The 21,980-nt window shown below is 36.5% G+C and overlaps 2 protein-coding genes across 3 annotated transcripts; both read left to right on the top strand.

Annotated features, from left to right (window-relative positions):
* The first annotated feature begins 55 nt into the window (after positions 1-55).
* LOC100642754 (protein yippee-like 1) lies at positions 56-18,933 on the top strand. 2 transcript variants are annotated; one of them, XM_012308873.3, is made up of 5 exons: positions 56-259; positions 15,514-15,948; positions 16,116-16,159; positions 16,358-16,466; positions 16,559-18,933. In XM_012308873.3, the coding sequence occupies exons 2-5, from the start codon at positions 15,847-15,849 to the stop codon at positions 16,646-16,648; spliced, it is 345 nt and encodes a 114-aa protein (XP_012164263.1). In that variant the 5' UTR covers positions 56-259; positions 15,514-15,846; the 3' UTR covers positions 16,649-18,933. The 2 variants fall into 2 exon arrangements, with proteins under 2 accessions (XP_012164263.1, XP_020718816.1); XM_020863157.2 differs by lacking the exon at positions 56-259 and adding an exon at positions 13,214-13,537.
* A 556-nt stretch (positions 18,934-19,489) lies between these two features.
* LOC100643076 (peptidyl-prolyl cis-trans isomerase FKBP62) lies at positions 19,490-20,997 on the top strand. The gene is made up of 2 exons (XM_003395700.4): positions 19,490-19,649; positions 20,033-20,997. The coding sequence occupies exon 2, from the start codon at positions 20,048-20,050 to the stop codon at positions 20,924-20,926; it is 879 nt and encodes a 292-aa protein (XP_003395748.1). The 5' UTR covers positions 19,490-19,649; positions 20,033-20,047; the 3' UTR covers positions 20,927-20,997.
* Positions 20,998-21,980: the final 983 nt, after the last annotated feature.

The raw sequence follows: 21,980 nt of genomic DNA, 5'->3' as shown, positions 1-21,980 counted from the left end.
ATGCGCATAGGTCATCGTATATCGTCCCGCCTGCGGACGAACCGAAATAAATCGAACGACGCCGAGGCGATCAGCAGTACGGTGCTCGCTGGATGCGACTGTTTCGCGTTAGTGATGATCAAAACGAGTTGTCGTCGTCGTTGTTTGTGGCATTTCGCGAAGACGAAGAAGCCGTGATCCGTGATCAAAAGCTCGAGACGGAGAAGAGGCCGAGGACACACATCGTCGCTCGTTGCCGCGGCCACGGATGCATATGGAGGTGCGTAAACCCTTGTTTCGATGCACCCTCTTCGTCTATGCACACGTTTTTTCTTTGCTTTGAAAACATTACAGACACTACCTTTAACACCACTGCTATTTTCCCATGTGATCTCCTCTGTCCCGTGAAACATGATTTAGTACACGAATGTATCCTGGACAATTGAAAGTGCAATAGATGCATTTATCACAGGAATTGTTATTTACGATATCTGCGTCGAATCGAAGGATCGTTATTCGTCGAGAACTTTCAATTTTGTACATTACTTCGAGTTAATATTTTTCTACAAATAATATTATGTTTGAAACGCGATTTGAGGAAACGTCCATGCTGTTTTCATTCGGTCAACCTCTGCTTGGAACGACGCAATACTATTTTTTCTTCTTTAAGTTTGTTTATTTGATGTGCAATCATTCAGGTGATTAGAATAGTATCATCTTGGGTTGTGCAAACGTATATGAATTTTGCACGACAGTGAACTCTCCCTTGGAAATAGGCCGCAGATTAAAAGTACGTGCGCATACGGCATTGGACTTTGTGTACGCTCTCAGCTGACGGGGGCCTGTCAGCTGCCTTCCACGAGAAGATCAGGGCCGTCATTTTGTGTGGCGTTTCCATACGATTTTTCCCGTTACTTCGTATACCTGAAATTTTACAATCGTCTCATCCCATTTCGTTTTTACCTTGATGGTGCACTTTAGTTACAATTTTTCTTCGCTTAGTAACAGTGTATAATCTGCCATATCGAATAGCTCTGTCGTCACGTCCGCACGTGTGCGTAGGACAAGAATCTATTATTCCATTGTTAATTGATCATTGTATACTTAGTTTACACTCATCTAACATCTCATTACATTTCCATCAGCCTTTCGTGTGTCTACCTCGTTTCTTTTTCGTATATATTTTTATTCGTCGACTTTTTTTATTCAAATTTTTTAAATTACTTCTCACTTACACACAATGTCAACGACATCGTAATACTCCGCGTCAGTGGTGATAATTTCGTTGATACTTAACCGGCAATCTCACCAAGATAATGCGCGCCGTCTTGTTTTGTACACATTCACAGCTGATTCAACCGCCGCGTCTTAAAAACGTTCAAACTGTTATCTTTTAGTACGCGGGTAGCCTTTTGCGACATTTCTTTTCTCTGCTGTATGTGAACGCGTACGTACAGAATGGCTTCGATCGCTCTGAAAAAACCGTACATACATAATATCCAGCATAGTACCTGTGGTAAAGGCTAACAATAAGTGGTAGAGGGAATTGACGTAACGCTTTGCTTCTTCCCTCTGTGTGTTTCCACCCGAGACCACCAAACTTCGATCGATTTTTCTATCGTAAATATTTGGCCAAGTTTACATCAACATTTACGTATCGTCGATTTGTTAAAAGAGTGACATCTAAAAAATTGTCAATTCTGAAGTATCTACAAAAATTAATCTTTTATTTTATTTAATTAATATTTTATTTCTGTCTTCTATAAAAACGATACTACTTATTAATATCGAATTATTTAACGAAAGCAATGTTACAATGCAAAAATTGTATCAACTCCTTATTTAGTAGTATTTTATTAAAGATCCTCAAAACCCAAAGCCATATATTATCCCAGCAATAAAAGAAAAGAAATTCTTTTTTATTACTAGATAATGGAATTATTAATAATTTTCAAGTTTAAAACGATCTCTTGGAAAATGGACTTTTCCTAGTTGTATCTTTTAGTAAATGGATGGTACAAGTTGATCCTTACTATAAAAATCATACCGTTAACAGAAATTCTCTAAAAGGGAATAGTATATATATCTACTTTCCTTGTATTTGTACCGATTGAGTACAATTTGACTACGGGTTTCTCGAGTCGATCGAGCGCCTTTCGAATTTAATAGCCCGAGAACCGTTTGGTGTGTGGACGATGTCCATATACACAAAGTGCATATTAAGGTGCAATTCGCTTTGAAAGCGACATCCGCGTGATGCGTTCGTCCACAGGACGCTTTACATGGAAAATTAAATATGCGCGACGAGTTACGAAGGACGATGACCCGAATTAACTAAACTCGAAGCTGCTGCTGTGCGCCGCGCTTGTTCCTCTCCCGGTGTTTATTTAAGCTGCAGTGGTGTAGCCTCGCTTGATTCCTGTCTAGCCAGGCAACAGCGACCAAACCAAGCTGCTATACAGTCACTTTGATTCGCGCAACGAAAGTTCTTCGCTCGTTCCTTCGTAACCATGCTATTGGCCATACCAATATACACCTACCATATGTACAGTACTCTGCAAAAGTATTCTTTGACTATTTAACAAATATAAATCTTTTGTTTTCTTTCATGAATGAATGATAATATACTTTTACGATACACTTTAATTCTATTCTTATTTATAAAGAAGCATTTACCCAAAAATTTCCTAGAAGTAATTCCCTAGAAAGTTGTTAGTTAATTTTATGTAATTAATTTTATGTATGTGCGTTTTCTGCCTCCTCAATAACGAAAGTTCTTTTAGAACGCAGTCAAATAAGTTTTCGGTAAATTCATTTCATATTATTTATTATCTTGTGTTTGGTCTTAAGATATTTACACTATTGTACAGTGCATGCGTACCAATTTTGCTTTTTTACGAGGAAGTGTTTCCGTGATATTAATACAAGGACTACCAGATTGCTTGAAATTCGCAATTCTTTATAGAAATTTTATAATGTACAACGGTGCATGTATAATTTGTAGTTTTATATTATATTTTTTTTTATAAATTCTTCATTTTGATTTTCTTGATACAAATCCTGTAGTTCTAGTCTTAAATTTTGACGTCCACCGAACAAAGCAAAATATACACGTTGAGTAACATGATACCGATATTTTACGTATTCGCGTATCATGTATAAAAGAAGTTCCACGAAATACATACTCTCGAATAAAAACACTACCTGTAACGATCGTTTCTCTAATCGTTATACACAGTTATTTAAATTTTCTAAAAGTGGGAATTCCAGTACAATTATGACTAATTAGTGGCTTGTTGTTATTATCTTTCCGTAACGCGTTACGCTTCGATATAGCCAATTTTTCAAGTCTTTTTTAATTCTGTTATAGTCGTTGAATATTTCAAGCAAGCAAACGCATCGAATTTTCTGTTTCCATGAACGCGTCCTCCATGGACCTGTTGGACGACGCTTTTGTGTACGTTTACAGCTGATTGGGCTGTCAGCTGGGCTGCGCGCGATAGAACCATCTAGCAGGCTGGCCAACGCATGTTCCAGAACGCTCCGAGGGGGTCTTGTTTTTCTCTTGCTTTTTTTCTTCCTCTGTCATTTCCCAGCAGAGGCTCTGTTCGCTGGCGACCACGCCAGTCAGGGCAATGCCTCTTACAATCTTTAAACTTATCCCTGCTGAGTCGCTAGCGGTTGGGATAAGGTGAAGGGTTATATTCGACGCGTTTGCGTTATACATGTACGCAAGCGTAAACCCTCGCCTATACTGGATGGGTATAAGTTTTGCCAGCCAAACTTTTTGAGTAAGTTTTATAGAAATAAATAAGAAAAATAAAATGCTGTATAAACAGTGATCTTTTATAGTTGTATTAAGAATATGGCGTATGAGAGGAAGACTTGCATAGAGAATTTCGTAAGAAAAATTATATTAAGTAAGTTGATACAAAAAATTCATTGAAATGAAATAGAGTTTATAAGTAAACTTTACTATTCTTATTGTTACGTATAATAGTTACCTGAAGTTTTTTATCGCTATCTTCCTATCTTTCTTATAACTTTTTAATAATTAACAATAAATTGTCGAACGACTGTTATTTATGTAACATTCCTTTCTGATCTATATTTATCAAATATACCGAAAAGGTATAACCGAAAACAATTATGACACTTTTATAGGGATCTATAAATAACATCCAATTTCGTTTCTCTTTTTATACGCTATTTTTACGTGTATTCGGTAATATAACGGACGTATTTTTACACAATGGTAATTTATTACGATTTGCTGCTAAATATACGTGTTAGAATTACTATATTGCTAAATGTTTAGCGATGATTGTGCTTAATTATAATCGCTCTCGTACGTGAAAGAAAATCTTGCAACATCGGGAAACGTTACGAACGACCTTTAATTCTAGGAATGTATTTCTAGTTAGTCATAATAGCTGGTAAAACGTGACAAATTACATGAAGATTCCCATTCATAATTCGTACAGTTATACTACACAAGTAAACTTCCGTTAGAAACGTTCTTTATTACCGAACTATAAACTAACGCACATATTATTTTCTTCGCACGCACTTGATTAAACTCGTCTCTCATGGTAGTGGGGCTCGGCGGGCTTGCGATCAAAAACCTCACTATCATTTATCACTCTACCGCTGCACTGGTTCGTTGTACGTGCGTGACCTACGCAACTTGACTTCGCTTTTTTTTTCAAATCGTTCTCTCATTTTTTTGCATTGTAACGATTGTACAACAGAAGATTGCGAGTTTACGTAATTAAAAAAAAAAAAACCAAACTGGAGACAGGATATAGCAATTCTAATGCATATTTAAAAAAACATTATTTCTTTTTTTCAAAGCGACCAGACGAACGGATTAGATCACGATACTGGATTTTTTCTACTGATTCCAGCGATCCCATGCGATGCTTCGTTACAGATTGGATTATATTCTTTATCTGGAACATATATTCCGGATTGTATTTGAAGTCCTTGCCACGCGCCATTGGTCTGCTTGTCCGGTGGCCATTGCTTGGAATAATAGGGACATGGATAAATATGAAGTCCATTCACTGTTCCATGCATATAATTGAAACGTTTCAAACGTTCGCTACGATAGACATCGAAAACAATGGAATGATTATGATTATGACATACCTGGAACATGCCATCTTTACACGAAATTTAAGTTCGCGGCTATTCCAAGTATCGATAAAAAGATACCCGCATATCTCCCCTTGCTTATTCTTTTTATTATTTCCTAATGTATTTACGAGGTAAATAAGAAGGAGAGAAAGACGTAGTGTTTTCGTCGCTCTCACGTAGTGCATCACCGTTTTTGTTTGATTTTACTCGTAGTTGACGAGCCAATAGTCGAAGCCGTACATACTATATGTAAATATAAGCACGGATATGTATATGTTTACTCGAGTCTGGAATACATACAGATATATATGTAGATACAAGGAAGGAGGAGTTTAGGGAGAACAAGGATGAAAGAAAACGCTGACCACCAATAACGAGCCCTAATAGGAAAGAGGCTATTCGCTTTGTGCTCATCGATTTGATAATGTAGTACTTGTCTTTCGTAATACGTTTTAGAAAGCTAACCAAAATCCTGGAACTTAAGGTTTAGATTTCCTATTATCATGGTTATCTTGGTTCGTCGAACGTTGTCAGTACGAGCGGATCACTAATTATGTTCAACGAGTCGTCGCGATGAAATGTAAATCTGCACGGCAAAAAAGCCAGCTGGGTTATTGAATCGTCGTTCAACGATTTGCTCGGAAGTATGATTCATTCGTACTCATGCATACGCTTGTCCAACACACCGCCACATGTACGCTACGCAATTCGTGCGTTTTCCTTTTGTGTTATTTACCATGAATCAGTAGCCGTACTTAGTTAGGTTTATATATTCACGTTCACGTGTTTGTTCTCCCCACCATTTTTGTTTTCATAGAACAAAACTCCGGCATTTAGGATATTAATGACTCACTTTTATGGTTGTCTGACCTAGGATTACGTGCATTCCTGGTATAGAGCCTACCTCGCTAACTGCTCATATTTAGTCCTGATTTATGACCAATTAGTCGTTAAATTTTCATAAATCTTAACGTAACGATATTAAAAGAGCGAAATTTTCTTAACAAAATTTTTGATTTCAAACTTAAAAGATTTCGCTAGTAGCTTCAACGCGATTGGAAAAAAATATTCGCAGCAACGCGTTCACTCTTATCGCGGTCCGTTTCTTCCTTCGCGTGGTGTGCATGGCACCGTTATATTGTATATAATTACTCGTTGTTCTTGCATGCAATCTTGCTCGTGGTTCAACAATCTTGGCGCTTTTAGACGTCCGCGCGAATTATTTATAAAACGATCGTGCACCTTGCTCAACGAAAGAGTTATCTGTATGCTAAGCGAGAACACGCCGTTGCTCGTCGTTCAGTCCCGCCACGCCGCGGCGTGTAATGTAAAACTTGTTGCGAAGAAAACGCGCGCAACGCGACGTCTTTAGAGTCATTGTTCTCTCTCTTTCTCTCTCTCTCTCTTTCTTTCCCTTACTCGTGGGGGAAATACACGGATGTATGAATATACGCACTAGGCGATTACGTGTGAGCTTGTTCCTCCCGTTGCGGATGTCTGCTTGAAATTTTTCGGTTGCTGCGTGCACGAAATATCTTCGAATATTTTGGTTCCTAGTCGCGATCTTACGTTTACCATAACATATGGATCGATAGCGTTCTCTTGGTAAGTAACGTGTTCAGGAACAAAGAAACAAATCCGTGGTCACTTCTCGTAGAAATAACTGGCCGAATGATATCTGGATTGCATTACCTTTCTCACTTTATATCGGGTCGCAACGTGTCTACCGTCGATTATTTTAGCTTAGCATCGAAATAGAATTTAATAGAATTTGTTTCTTTCTCAGGTTTCCGATATGAAGTTCAAAGATGTTTTGTGAATTGGGCTAATGGAAATGGTCAAAGTATTGAGAAATTCATGAAATCAGATTTTCTTTTTTATGGAAATGTTTATTGCTTACGATGCACTGTCGGATTCTTATCCCTATTCGAGAGGTCTGCGTGATTTATTAAAGCCATATCTTCCTGTGCATTCAATGGAAGACAAGGGAGAAGAGATATCGTCGTTGCACGACGACTAAAGGGAACGTAAGTCGACGATGTTTCTTACGAACTAATCTGCATAAAGGCGTCGTGTTGGAATAAAATTGAAATACTCGCGAAAAATAACGATAAAATGGTATTCTTCCTACTTTATATTTACATATACGTTTCTTATTAAATCGTACCATACGAAATTCTATCAGGACTCATTGTTTACATCGTATTATCAGCGAGAGATATTTTGATCGTCGCGTAAAACGTGTTAAATCCTTGTCGACGAGATAAAGAGGGAAACAACGCAACGTTACTCGTTTCTTTATCACTAATGTTTGTGTTTATGGTGCACTTGGTGTTCCAAGTGCGTACATTCGCTATTTACACTTAGCCAGAAATCAACAGCTTTTTCGAACCCACGTACCTCGCTCTTGTAACATTGCGAATCTTCGTAGAAAATGTATAATACGCAATCCCCTTGTTTTTACTTCTCATATGCTTTTTATTTTTTGACGTTCGTTTCTATACAATATATCGTTAGTCGCGCATAGTATTTATTCGTATCCAAACGTTGATCTTTTTACGCTCACGTACGTTACGTGTCGTCTATCTTCAGTTTTTATAGCGAGATACGAACTGTGAAATTCGAATGCGGAGACTATACATACGTGTAAACGTCGTAAATATTCGATTTTGCTGTTACGTTTCTTTCTTTCCGTGTCCTTATTCTGAATTAAGTGTACATCCATTGACATCGAACCTTCTCGTTGAAATTTTCCGACCTTTTATCAACCGAGGAATTGAACCCTGGCCAATATTCGAGCGTGTTAATTTTTCTAAACGTACGACATTATCGCAATACGAATGTTTGCTTAATTCTACGTGTACATTTGTGCCGTCTACCGTCTGCTGAGTAAGTTCGTCGATAATAAATATCTTTTTTCAGATAGGAAGTAGCACCTCGAACTTCTATTTCTTTTTATCAATGCAAAAGAGAAGCCTGTTTTTCAGGAAAAGGTCAGTTTGTAAAGATCGGGAGACTTTACTACGTTGTATTCTAGTGTAAACAGATTGTGCAAAACGTAAACATTATCGTGTGTAAGCTACTTGGCAAATGTTTGTAAAAACTGTGATCCTTCGCTGTTTCTCTTTTTATTTTTTTTTTCTGTGGGTCTGTTATCATGAAAGACGTTGATCTACGTCGTCTCTGCATGTAATCCAAGTTAAGGCCGTATCACCGTGTACCGCCTTGCATGTGATATGCAATAGAAAACATTTTGTCAATACACGCGATGACGCGCGGAGTCGTGACTGTATTGCATGACCCGCGATGCGTGTTCCGTCGATCGTGGGTCAAACACGTGATTGCCTTCTCGCGAACGCCACTGTTCACGATCATTTAACCCTTTTCCGTATAGGGTTAGTCGTTGAAAAGAGTTATCGATTATCGCGCGTGCCATATCGAACTACAACATAGCGCGTCTTCCATCCTTCTTTTACATCATGGAGATTATCGATATCTCGTTTATCGCTGTAGTCGATCACGATCGTATCCTCAGTTTTGTGTGTGTGTGTGTGTGTGTGTGTGTGTGTGTGTGTGTGTGTGTGTGTGTGTGTGTGTGTGTGTGTGTGTGTGTGTGTGTGTGTGTGTGTGTGTGTGTACGTACGTACGTCAATAAAGTTGTGAACTCGAAATGAAATCCGACAGGAACGAAATGAAATTATTACGAAATGAAATTGTACGACTACATACACGTACATATGTAATTGACCGGCACTATAGTCATCATGTAGAATTTGAAGACTTACCTTGAGAATTAAGAATAACTAATATTTTTATCGAAATATACGATCGTCTGTATTCTTAGAGAAGTATCGTCTATGTGCTTGAAATATGTTTTCAACGCTTCTGTAGCCACTCGTCATTTTAAACGACAACTTATAAATGGCGCCACTTAAACGATGGACAACATTCTATGAATACAAACAGAATACATGAAATATACATGAAATATGCAAAGAATATACATACGTATCTAGACATGTATGTGATTCGTTCATGCAACACTTTCTTTTGCATGTGAATTATCGGTCGCGTGTAGATTCTCGATTATGTCACGGAAATGCTTTATCGATGCAGTCGGTAGTTTTTGTCGGAAGAATGCTCGTTTCTTGGTTTTACGCCGTATCAAATATAAGAGCCTGATAATTTTCAACCTATGCAATTAATGGCTCACTAAATGGCATCGTGATACGTGTGCAACACATTTGCATGGATTACCCTTGTCTACGTTATAACGTAACGATTGTTTTATACATATTTGGAATCGATACGATAATTCTACTGCAAATTAGTCGGCGTAAAAATGCTCGAACAGTAAAAAACAAATGAGGAATTGTAGTCAATTCGCATGGAACTCGTACGTTCGACCTCTAGTGGAAATTAGAGCGTATTTACTAGCACTTTTTAAGCTGCTTATATCAACTTTATTATACTAACCTTACCTGTTATATCGAGTTAGTGAAAGGTTAAGGGGAAGCCTATTATGTTATATTGTGTACTAGCTCTTAGTCTATGGTGTAGCCATCTAGAACTTAATAGAAGTATCAAAATTTCCAAACAAATACGTACATTCGGTTCACCGAAGAGTTTAGATGGCTGGCCGAGCATGAAATCGATTAAAATTGATTTCTGGTTAGACGGCTACGGTACACGAACGCAAGGTTCGCCGAGGTCCTTGAAACAGGTGCTACGCGACTCCTCGCGAACTTCGATAGTTTCAGCTTAATCTACTCGATAGTGATTTCGCTGTAACAGCATCCCGAATAATCGCGCGCTCGTCACGTGTTTGTATTGGGTTACCACATGATGCGTGTGGTATGTGTTGGCTCCGTTGAATGAAGTTTAGTCGAAGATGGCCGCAACTCCTTATTCAATGGAGCCGAGAACAATAATACGTGGACGTGGAGGATCGTACCTCGACATCGGGACCAAATTAGAATCGGCAAGAATTTTTGTACCGTTGGCCGTCAGCCATATATCCATGTGCTTTTATTACGACGGTCGTCACATTTCTACTAGATTGAAACAATTTTGTGCGTCGTCGTACGCGTATGTGTGCGCGAACGATCATTAACATAAGTGTTATTTAACGACGCTTCATGAATCTTTACGATCGTTTCAATTTACGATTCTGATAGAGTAGTCCATTCGGTGCCATTTGGGATGCTGGTCAATATGAATCGAACATCTACGCGAACAGTGGCAAAACGATCGGTTCGGTTTAGTTCGGTTGTCGGTTTCAATTGGGAAGAATAAATGAACATCGCGTCGTTTTCAACGTTCATGGTCGATGTTAACTCCTTGCTCTATGACTTTTTTAGTACATAGTTATTTGAGCGAACATTCAGTTATTTAGTTAGTCGCTGATGTAATATCATATTGTACATAATATTTATTTAGTCATAAGAAATTAAAATTAGAGTTCAAATTAGATATCTTTACGAATGTAATTTTCCTTCGTCGGAACGAGATTGTAATCACAAATTTCCATCGATATTATTCGATATTATAAGGCAAATGATTAATTATTTCTATTCTAGACACGTGTACATCTGAATAAAAATGATTGAATAATTTTCTAGCGAAAACACCTTCTTCTTTATTTGAAATGCGTGCACGATCGCTCTGTCGGTCGAGAAGTTTAATGTTATCGATAGAGTTACCGGTTAAGTTAAAAATGGATAAGTTGGCCGTGCAAACGTGAAATTATCGATGGGAAGAATGCAAGCCTTAACGAAATTTTCCTCTAACCTGATTATCTTTCGCGCCGATTAAATTTCCCGCGGGAAGATTCCGCGATAATGTCGTTGAAAGGTTTTCTTTCATTCTATCTCCGTTATTTATATCGAATCGAAAATCTGCGAAAGTCACTCGACGAACTTTCGATCGAGAAATTAACGATCTAGCTCATTGCAATTGTTATCATTTCACGTTAAGAGAATGTTTCTTATATGATATTAACGTAGAGATCATCCGAAAAAAAACTTCACGCCTGATTGGAAAAACCCGATAAGATATACAATATTTATATCGATTGCATTTACCGCTGACTGTTAACCTTTGCGAAAGCTTAATCGGTATTTAATCTAATCATCTGTTTAGATCTTTATTGCGTTTATCTTGACACAATATTGTTTACCATTTTACAAATTGCCTCTTTATTGACCCTGAATTCTCGAAAGAAACGACATTTCTCAATAATTCCATGTATGTATATCAAGTTATAAGTCGTTTTTTTTTGCCTCTCGTGATCTTCTAAGCGTATTAGATTCATGTAAGACACATTTACATGGAACGCGCGTAAAAACATGTTCATAAATATGCACGTTTGTAACTAATACTTGAAACGGCATATAAATTTAAAATTAAAGCAGAAATCAAAGGATACATAAGGTACGACGTAAAATTTCTGTTTTATCGATTCACCTTTTGAAACATCAAAGCATATGCGTCGTTCAATTCCCGATAAACGTTCGGTGTATCGCATAAATGGTTATTTCGTTTTATCTAATGTCTACGGATGTCCTGAAATTCTGGTGTCGATATCTATCTTTAGTATCAGAAGAATCCAATCGTTTATCTTATCATCCTACCGAATATCGTAAGGTTTCTGTCGCTCGATGAAAACACGACCGAAACGTAAACGTCCAAATGGTTTTCTATGCTCCTTCGATTTTATAAAATTCCTTCCTTTGCTTTTAGTATTGGAACAAGGTGAACGGAAACATGACCATTTTTAAAAATAAGTTTCATTGTCTGTAAACATCGTGAGTTACTGTTATGACTCACTCACGCGCTCTAAAACGTGTGTGCGACTGTTTGCAACTTCGCAACTAGAAGTTGTTCGCTGCGCAACTCAGTTTTCGAGAGTGAACTGTACGCTTTAGGGTTACGCAGTTTGCACCGCACGACATCTGTTCCACGTGTTTCCCTATTGCACGCTTCGTCTGTAGTAAGTACATAACACGCATCATATATCAACAGCAGGTGAAGAAAAAGGAAAAAGCGTCTATCGCGGGTAGAAACGGGCTTTCACTGGATTCTTCGTGTCTTATTCATTGGCGAGGTGGGCTCGCACGGCGCACGCCGTCTGCACCGGCATGGCACGGGGAAAAAAAGGATGACAAGAAAATCGGAAATTCCGAGGATGCGCCGGCGACGGGTAGCAATGACCTTGGGCCGTGTATTGACTCGGTGTTCCATCTCTTTGTTCCCAACAATTCGTCGGGAAACTTCTTTCTTGCTGTACGGCCTCTCTGCGGATTCATAGTCCGCGGCCATCGAACCGCGCCACCATTCTATACAGTTGTTCTTTATCGTCAGTGTATTCAAGGATGCTCGAGGAGATGCCTAAGAAATTTTTTAATCTAACCTTAGAAGCGTCTTTTATTATATCGTACATTATATTTAAAGGGTTCTATTCCTGTTTTTATTCAAGAGTTCCTGCGCTGTTTTGCACGATTCAGTTAATATTGTCAGCAAAACATTACAAGCTACAAGTTATCATATATTAATCATTGTCCTCGTAATTTGTTAGTCTATAGAGTCTATAGAGTCTATAAATATAATTATAATTTTTATAATTCATATTCTTAGTATTTGAAATAATTATGGACTACTGCGTCGTTCCATTAGATAACTTTATGCATTTAGATATGAAACTACGTTTCAAGCTTAACCCTAGCAGATAATCGTTCGCAAATGCGAATTCCTATCTTTAAATGTAACACGCGCGAACCGATAACGGTTTTACGTATTTGTGAATGAAAGTAAGGTACGCTTTTATTCTGTCAGACCGATCGGTGCCTTGTCGACATTCAAAATAAAATATGAATCGAATTATTGTATCGATTTACTTTTCGGCAGATTAAAATCGTCTTGAAGCGTCATTCTCTTTCAAGTTGTTCCATTTCAAATATGCTAATTTCAATTAGTAAAGAAACTACGTGCCACGAGTTTGAACATACAGAAAGTAAAATTAGTTTCAAGAAATTGAACAGAGCTATAATTTGTTTTAATTACGTCGCATTCTTTTCCTTTTTTTTATGGTCTTTAGAGTGACTCTCACGCGTCAGAAATAATACAGCAGGAAGTGTGTCCGGCGATTGTGTCACACAGGCTGTTAATTCCGCGCGCTGCCATAAGCCTGAAAAGTGAAGTACATAGTACCGTTATCGCAAGGCCACGACGAATCATTGTTTCGATTGATTCAAGCTGAGAAAGAAAGAGAACGAGGAGGACGGAAAGAAAGAGAAAGAGAGGGAACGTAGGCGAAGAAAAGGACGTGACGAAGAAGGATTGAAGAAGGAAAAAAGAGGAAGGAGAGGAGGATACGGGTTAAAGCCGCAGAAAGCGTCTGGCTCTCTAATCCAAATAAGAGGTTACCGTTCTTTCATTCTTATAAAGCAGGAACACCTCGCTAGGTCTAACAAAACAAAAGCTCTCTTATTTTTATTCGTACGTTCGCCACTATATATGTGTGTGTGTGTGTGTCTTTTTCAATACAATATGGAAACGAGATTATCATAATTATGATGCACTTCACATTCATATTAATGAACGATGTTACATTTTATTTCGAGGCCTTGAACTGAATTACAGCGTTGTTGATATTCTTAGTTTTTTCTCTCTCCATCTTTCGCGTTATTAATTTTGGGCAATGGGCGCTGGAGAAAACGAAGATCGTCCTGCTTCGAGATTTTTCTTTTCAAGAAGGCTTCGACGATGTATCTATAGATAGATAGAAATCGTTTTCTTTCGAGATTGCCTGAAGCACAATTTACATTGACGTTTCAAACCAAATGCTACGCTTTTGTTTCAGTATCTTTAGCAGATAAATATGAAAGAAACTTGACGATTCTGACGATGAGTACAGCGGCCTTCAGACAGCTCAAGGTCACAGTAAGGTACAACAGGATGCAGTTGCATTTAAGAACTACAAGTATATGGCAACCCCTGAGTGCCTCTGCTGCGGGATGCATCGTTCGTTAAACATCCTTGACTTGGAATTTGGAAATGATTTTCACAAAATTACCTTTCTATCCAGGGTCACTGTATTTTCTCCAAACATTTTACAAACCTCGTTCAACCGCCTACCTAAAAGGATCTTTTTTTAAATTTCTATTAAACCAAAGATTCTGGTTAAAGTCGTACAAATGCTATTCATAAAATCCTTTCCCTTTCCACATTTTAAAGTTTTCTCTCTCCAAATGATTCTCATATTAAGATCGTGTGATCTCAAAAAGAAAGAAAAAACATTGTATAGAAACAGGTTGGAAGCGTGAACGTTTAACAAGAAGAGAGACTGGCCCGTGCTTCCTCGATCCTTATAAAGAAGTCTTTCTTTAGGTGCATCATAATAAAGACCTTGTCTCCTTTCTTTGTTTGAACACACGCCAGCACGTGGCGTAGCCGGTCGCTCGATATGGAGCGTACATCAATGCTATTGCGCTTCAAAATGTTCAAGCAGTTTCGCTGTTCCGCCGCTGTGCGCGCGTATGCATTTCTTATTTTCATATATGCGGTGCACCATATGTTATCTATACTTTTTCTGCTTTTCTCTTTATCTTACCGACGCGATGCGGCAACCGTATTGAGATTTTTCCTCCCTCCTTTGCTTCTTCTTCTTCTCAGCTGTTGGTTTTCCATAGTACACTCAAATAGTAAGCCACAGCGCGCGGTTTAACGTGCTTGGAGCCAGAGCACGCACGTTATTTAACAGGCCGTTATAAATAACTCGGAACTGATAGTTATGGAATAAATATACATGATAGCGAGTAAATAGTGTGTGGAGCGTACAACGTAACGAGAACGCGGATTCTGAAGAAGACGCTTAGAAGCCAATGTTTGTTTTATTTTTAATGGCCAAACGAATGTAATTTTAGTCCATTTCGCACGTGACTGCCTTTGTTTACTCGACTCGAGTATATAGCTATATTTTACCTTAAGATATTACGGCTATTAGAGAGCTTTCATTTTTCTTCCTTTTTCTCTGTTTATTTTCACTCTTCCAGAAGAAAGCGGTATCCCTTTTCATGTATTTTAACTTTCACAGATATTAGCTTCGTTTTATCTTTAATAAAATCTCGATGATCCTATTCAAATAGATGTCATCTGTTCGTGGTAGAGATTAATGATATCGGATTGAACGCATTGCGTTAGTTAGATCACGCGGCTATCCCTGAACAATGGCATACAACGCGCGTCGTCATCGTAGATGTTATAAGCGCGTAATTTTAAGTTGCACAACACACAGTCGATCTTATAACTCTCCGTAATAAGAATTGCTATGATTAGAGATACAAAGAGAAGAGCGGCGAGTATATATTGACTACTAATAATGATGTTTATTGACAGGTGTCCCCGAACCGGCGCTGTCTGAACCAGCTCAACAGCTGATCGGAGTACGAAGCGGCGGTGAACGGGGCCACTCTTGCACCACCACCCCGCGATTGGAAAAAATTTGATATATTAATCGGTCACTGGTTAACGGCCAGACGTTTTCACGAACGAAAAAAGAGGAAGGACGAGACGAAGGTCGAGAAAAAGAATTGAGGCGTCTGGACACTTGATAAGAAAAAGAAGGAGACAAATTAACGACGAAGACGACGACGACGACGACGACGACGACGACGAAGAAGAAGAAGAAGACAAGGGCGAAGATTTCTTTGCTTGTTTGGATACGCCATCATGGTCAAAACTTTTCAAGCATACCTGCCCTCGTGTCACCGCACTTATTCGTGCATTCACTGCCGTGCTCACCTCGCCAACCACGACGAACTCATCTCTAAGGTGAGCCGTGCTAGATCAGGTAACGAACAGACTTCTCGCATTCATTTCCGAGCTCTGCACACATCGATGTATACCTGTATTGTGCGTGTTTATGCACCTATATATCTTCTACATATGTGTGCAACTATGCGCAGTCTACTATACAGGCTTTTTCCTTTTGATTGCAGTCCTTCCAGGGCAGTCAAGGTCGTGCCTATCTCTTTAATTCCGTGTAAGTATGCTAATGTCTTCAGAGAGGCGAGATCAAATCGCGATGGAAAGTAGGACGCGTTATTTTACCCGTGAAACTTCTCGTGCTTTCTGTATATTCTGCCCGTCTCTCTTCTTCTATTCCCGTTGGTCTGTCGCGATACGATAGGCTATTTATGTAAATGATAAAGAATAATGATCGGTCTTCTTGTTGTTTTAGGGTGAATGTAGGCTGTGGTCCTGCGGAAGAGCGAGTTCTGTTAACTGGCCTTCATGCTGTCGCTGATATTTACTGTGAATGTTGTAAGACCACCCTTGGGTGGAAATACGTAAGTTCCCTCTGGAATTTCTAAGAAGACAGCTACGTGTATGCACGTAGATCGATCCGGGTATTTACTAACGACGCTTGGAAATTTTGTAGGAGCATGCGTTCGAGTCGAGTCAAAAGTATAAAGAGGGCAAGTTTATAATCGAGCTTGCTCACATGATCAAGGAGAATGGATGGGAATAGATCGAGTCGAGGGTCACCCGCTGCAAGAGAAACAGGATACTCCCGATAAAAACATATACGAGGCCCATCAAAACTTTTCCTGATATAAGAATAATGCCTACAATGTTGTTCTAACTGCAATGTGCGGCCCCCTCCCCTCTGTCAAACCACCAACGAAAGTCTGTGATTTCATTTGTGATTTGTAATCTTAGTAACTTTTTATGTTTCGGACAATTCGACGCTATTTTTCGTTCTTTCCGATCGATTCATCATACAAGCGATGACACCGGCGATCCGCGGCGTCGCGGATCGATCAAACAAGGAAGTATTGTAAAGAGAGAAAGAAAAAAAAAATTATTTTTCAACAAACCGTAATAAAAGAAGAAAATGAAATAGACGGGAAACAAAAAAGAAAGAAAAAACAAATGAATATAGAATATAAGGAACAAAAAACAGATGATAATGACGTTAGTAAGCTATGGTAAATATGATGACGAAGGTGCCATGGTGGAAATAAAGATGGAGAATCGCTCTGTTCGAACAATGGGGTGCCCTCCTAATTTTAATTCATTATCTTTCTAGACATTTTGCCGTGAATGTCGCAATGATAAATGTTAAAAATTAACGCGCGGGGCACCCCGATTAAAGATCAAGTTTTTTAATCCGTTATTGCACCGGAGCAGCGCAAGTGCCACAGACTTTGCTGGACTGACTGCCTGCCCGCCGCGTCTATCATTGGAATTTCACTGCCGATATTCCTAATATTAATTAAGATGGCTGTGCCGCATCGTAGGCGACGCAGCTGGTAGTTTTTAGAATAGCTTACAAGTATAGCATATTAAAGCCTACGTTATAATATTATAGGACCTCATGGATATAGAAAATAAGGATACCGTAAGAGTAATCACGGGTGTGAAACGGAAGTCGAAAGGAAGAAAGACGGAGTGAATGTCTTACGTGTGCGTGCGTGCGCGCGCACGCGTTTGTGCGTGACAGAAATAGAGAGAAAGAAGGAAGAAAAAAGGTTTGATTAATCGTGTCGTGTGTATATGTTTGATTTTATGTTCACCATGCCTGCCAAACTGTCTGTTAATCTGCCAGTCGCCATTATTGTTAGTGGAAAAAAAAGAAAGAAATACCGTATTCTAACATGTTCACGTTTTCGTCGGCTCTGCAAGGTGTGGTATGACTGAACTTTTTTGTTGTGAATAAAAAAAATCATTGATCTGCGCCTTCCTATGCACGCACTATGAGATATATAATATTAAAGCAAGAAAAACGAGAAAAAAAGTTAAAAAACGGAACAAATTAATTGCTCATTACTTTTAATATCGATCTCATTTGTAAATATTTAATAGAGTTCAACGACATCGCAGATTTACTATTTTACAAAAGATCGGAATTCCGATATCCGATCCCTCTCTCGAAGCCCAAATGTACGATTGATTTTCATTGGTCATTAAACGAAAAAATTTTACCATAATACTGATTTGTCATTTTCACGCTAAACCAATACATAATGACATAGCGACATTTTAATACAATTAATTTTCTTTTGGTAGGATATCGTATCTTTGAGACTGCTTGTGTAAGTGAAATGATGTAAAACTAATTTTTAGGCGACTTCTGATGTTACCTTCGTTATCTTCTTTAAATCTTAAAACGATTAAAATTGATATCATTTATTTTAGATATAGAGGTCCTAACATTTATGAAATATTGATATTTGGATTTGAAACGATAAAAAGAAGTATTTACTGTTCTTTGCGTTCTATATCCAAACGAAGGTAGCAAAATGTGCAGGCGTGAAAAACGTTTAATTCCTATTTTAATAAAAAAATACATATATAAAGCAAAAGTATAATTGTGACATAAGTGTACAAACAAACAAAAGATTGATCGGTTCTTGTGCTACGTTTCTCTTAGAAGAGCGCAAATTGAATAAGGAGTATAAAAACTAGGTGGGGTCATTATTCAGATATTTAAGAAAACACGAGTCATATGCGTTCGTCGTTTTGAATGCATACATACGAAAGTGCAGTGTACTTGTGTGTATTTAGAAACGTGATGAATGAATGTGCCGGCCTAATTCCTCATGCTGTCTCTTGAAAAGTACTTTTTATATTACTGTGCCGATGTCCCTTTATCCGCACTCACTTTTCCAGTGATCTTGTTAAATTGTCCCCACCAACACTAATTCCGTAGTTCTCAGCCTCCACCACCATCCACCATTTCCACCATTACACAATTTTGCTTTGTAAAACATGTTCATAATAAAAAAAGAAATACAAGGTATTTAATCGAAATCGACTTATTTTATTTCATACGTGATGCTCTATTAATTGTACATATGAAATATAATAGTTTCATTATTTATATTGACTAATATAGACATTTGACAACTTATTTTAATGTAAGACCTTCCTTGTTCATGTGAAGTTTATAATTTTTTGAAAATAAAGAAATTTAAATTATTTCTGCTGTATATAAAATTAAAATCACGTTCCAGTTTTAATTACTTGTACATCCAAATGTATATAAGTAAGTATATACAGAGATATTAGACGATTATCCTGAACAGCTGAGTTTAAATATATATTTTGCGTTATGATTGTTGATTGTTTACGTCTGATCTTCGAACAAACAACAACAAATATTCGGTTATTCTTTTTGTCTTATATACGTATATATAATCTTATTTTTAATGCATAATAAAGTTTTTAGTTTATTATATACATCTAAAGATAATTTCATTCTTAATAAATTAATATATTTTGCAATACTAACCTACGCTATATATTAATTCGTACAAATATTTAATAAAACATTTTTCATTGTTTTAATATATTCGAAATTCATATAAATATGAAGTTTGCGTCTGCGCATTATTATATTTGGATTATGGAGTCACAGTTGAGATCTGGTAAAGGTTAGATGAAACGTCATAGTGATGTGTCGTTGTTTATTTCGTAAATATTATTAATTACACGTGAAATATGTATAATTAATTGCATATGAAGAAGTACGTATATTTATCAATATATATGTTTACAATATAATATACATTATATAGATTATATATGTAAGTCAATAAATTCATACTAACCTTTAGACTATAAACGTTTTTACGATACCCTCGAACTATAAACTTGGGTCTTTCATGTTCAGTAGATGATACTTGTTTAAAAAATCCCAAAAAATTCATATAACATCCTTAAACGTTCTAAATTAAGGTTATCGTACAATCTTTATCGAATAACCTTTTAAGCGGGAGGAAAATAAGGTTTTCCACCTATTACTTTGTTAGATACTCAACTCTATCGAAAGAGCCCGGGGATGATATACTTTTACAGTTTAAGGGTTAATGAAATCAACTGACATATAAATTTATATTACTTAATATAGGTAAAGACCAATAAAATGAAAATGATGTTACTTCAAACGTGGAAATCGGCAGATAATATTGTAAGAAAAGATATAATAAAGCCAGGAACTTTCTCGAGAAAACCGACTGACTGCGCTTCTTGTGAAGTTGTTATTGAAAACATAAATGTTATCAATGCGTCTGTAGAAGATTTGAAAAACAAATTTAACTCGCAGATTTTACATGGTATAAGTAAAGAAGTGTTAACTATAGGTGAAGCAAATTGTGAAATAGATCGTCAAATTGAGCGAGCAATACAAATGATGATGGTGTTGGAAAAAAGTTTAGTTACAATAGATATAATGTTAGAAGGCATTGATGATCGTTTAGTTATTAAGTTCGAAATAACATTGAATAAAGTGCAACCATATAAACCAATTTGGGAATGGTCACCACAAGACAAGTATTCGATAGCTTTAAAATATAAGGAAGCAGGTGTATGTTTATTTCAGAAACATAGATACGTGGATGCATTTTATAAATTTAGTAAAGCCTGTAAAATTCTAATAACATTAGAACCAATTCAGGATTTAGAATTAGATAAGACATTAGAAACTAAAATTAATAATTTGAGACTTATATTATATAACAATATGGCTGGGTGTCAATTAAGTCGTAAAAATTATGAACATACCATATCCTTATGTAATAAAATTCTAAATAAAGAAGCTAACAACGTTAAAGCATTATACAGAAGAGGAGTGGCACGTGGAAATTTGAAAGATGTAGAAAATGCTGTTACTGATCTAAAATATGCTGTTAGTCTAGAACCACATAACCAAGTAATAAAAGAACAACTTACAATATATAATACAAAATTACAAGAGGCCAACCAGAAATTTGAAGATATGGTAAAAAAGATGTTCAAAGCTTAAAAAATTATGTTGATATGTTTACCTGTAAAGGATTAAAAAAATAAACATTTTTCATTTTGTAAATAAAAAAATAAGTGTTTATTTTTATCTACAATAATTTACATATTACAAGTAATGTATTACTTTAAAATTACAACATTAAGAATTTGTTACAAATATGTAACTTTGTAATTCTATATAACTATATTATTGTTAAATTATTCTTACATGTCTTTTATTTCTCTTGTAACTTATATGTAACAATTGCATATTAATAGTAACAGAAATATTTTTACATTATGTATAATTTATTCAAAAATACAGGATGCATCAAGAGAACAATTTATTTCTTGCATTTATAATTATATTGCAAAATTGATTAAATATTGAAACAAGAATAAGACAATTAGAATAATAAACCTCCCCCTATTATTTAACAAAATATAAATCGTATATTAATACATACCTCTAAAAATATTAGTTTCAAATGTATATATTGGCACATTTATTATTTTGTGCTTTTATTTTGAAAACATTTTATTAAAGAAAACATTATGAAATCCATAAGTATTTTGAGAAAATAAGATTAGAACCATGTAAATATTATTTTAAAATGTAGAAGCAAAATAACAGTAGATTTTATAGCTTGCAAGTTACATTAAAATAAATATTATTACATATACATAATAAACGTATAAAAGTATATTTGTTAAGCGTGCAGAATGCATAACATTTTCTTGTTGAAATCAATGTGACCATTAGTAACTGCACAAATAGATAATTAATGTTTTAAAACTATCACCATATAATATTAGAATATAAAAACTTTTCTGCAATCTTTCCTTCTGAAACTATGGATTGCTGCATTAGAACATGCAATGAAGTGTTATAGAAACAAGCCTGAAGTATAAAACTTTGAATTTTCTAGTCTGTTATGATAAAAGTCTTATTCTTACAATAAGGAAAGAAATAAAAATATTATATTTACAATCCTTCAAAAATTTGTTAGTACATAATTGATATTTTGTAAAATATTAATCTAAGGTAGAGTTATTTAATGCTAAGTCTAATAAAA

The sequence above is a fragment of the Bombus terrestris genome, chromosome 5 (genome assembly GCF_910591885.1).
Source record: "Bombus terrestris chromosome 5, iyBomTerr1.2, whole genome shotgun sequence".
Taxonomy (NCBI): Eukaryota; Metazoa; Arthropoda; class Insecta; order Hymenoptera; family Apidae; genus Bombus; species Bombus terrestris.
This window is presented reverse-complemented; position numbering and strand designations above follow the sequence as displayed.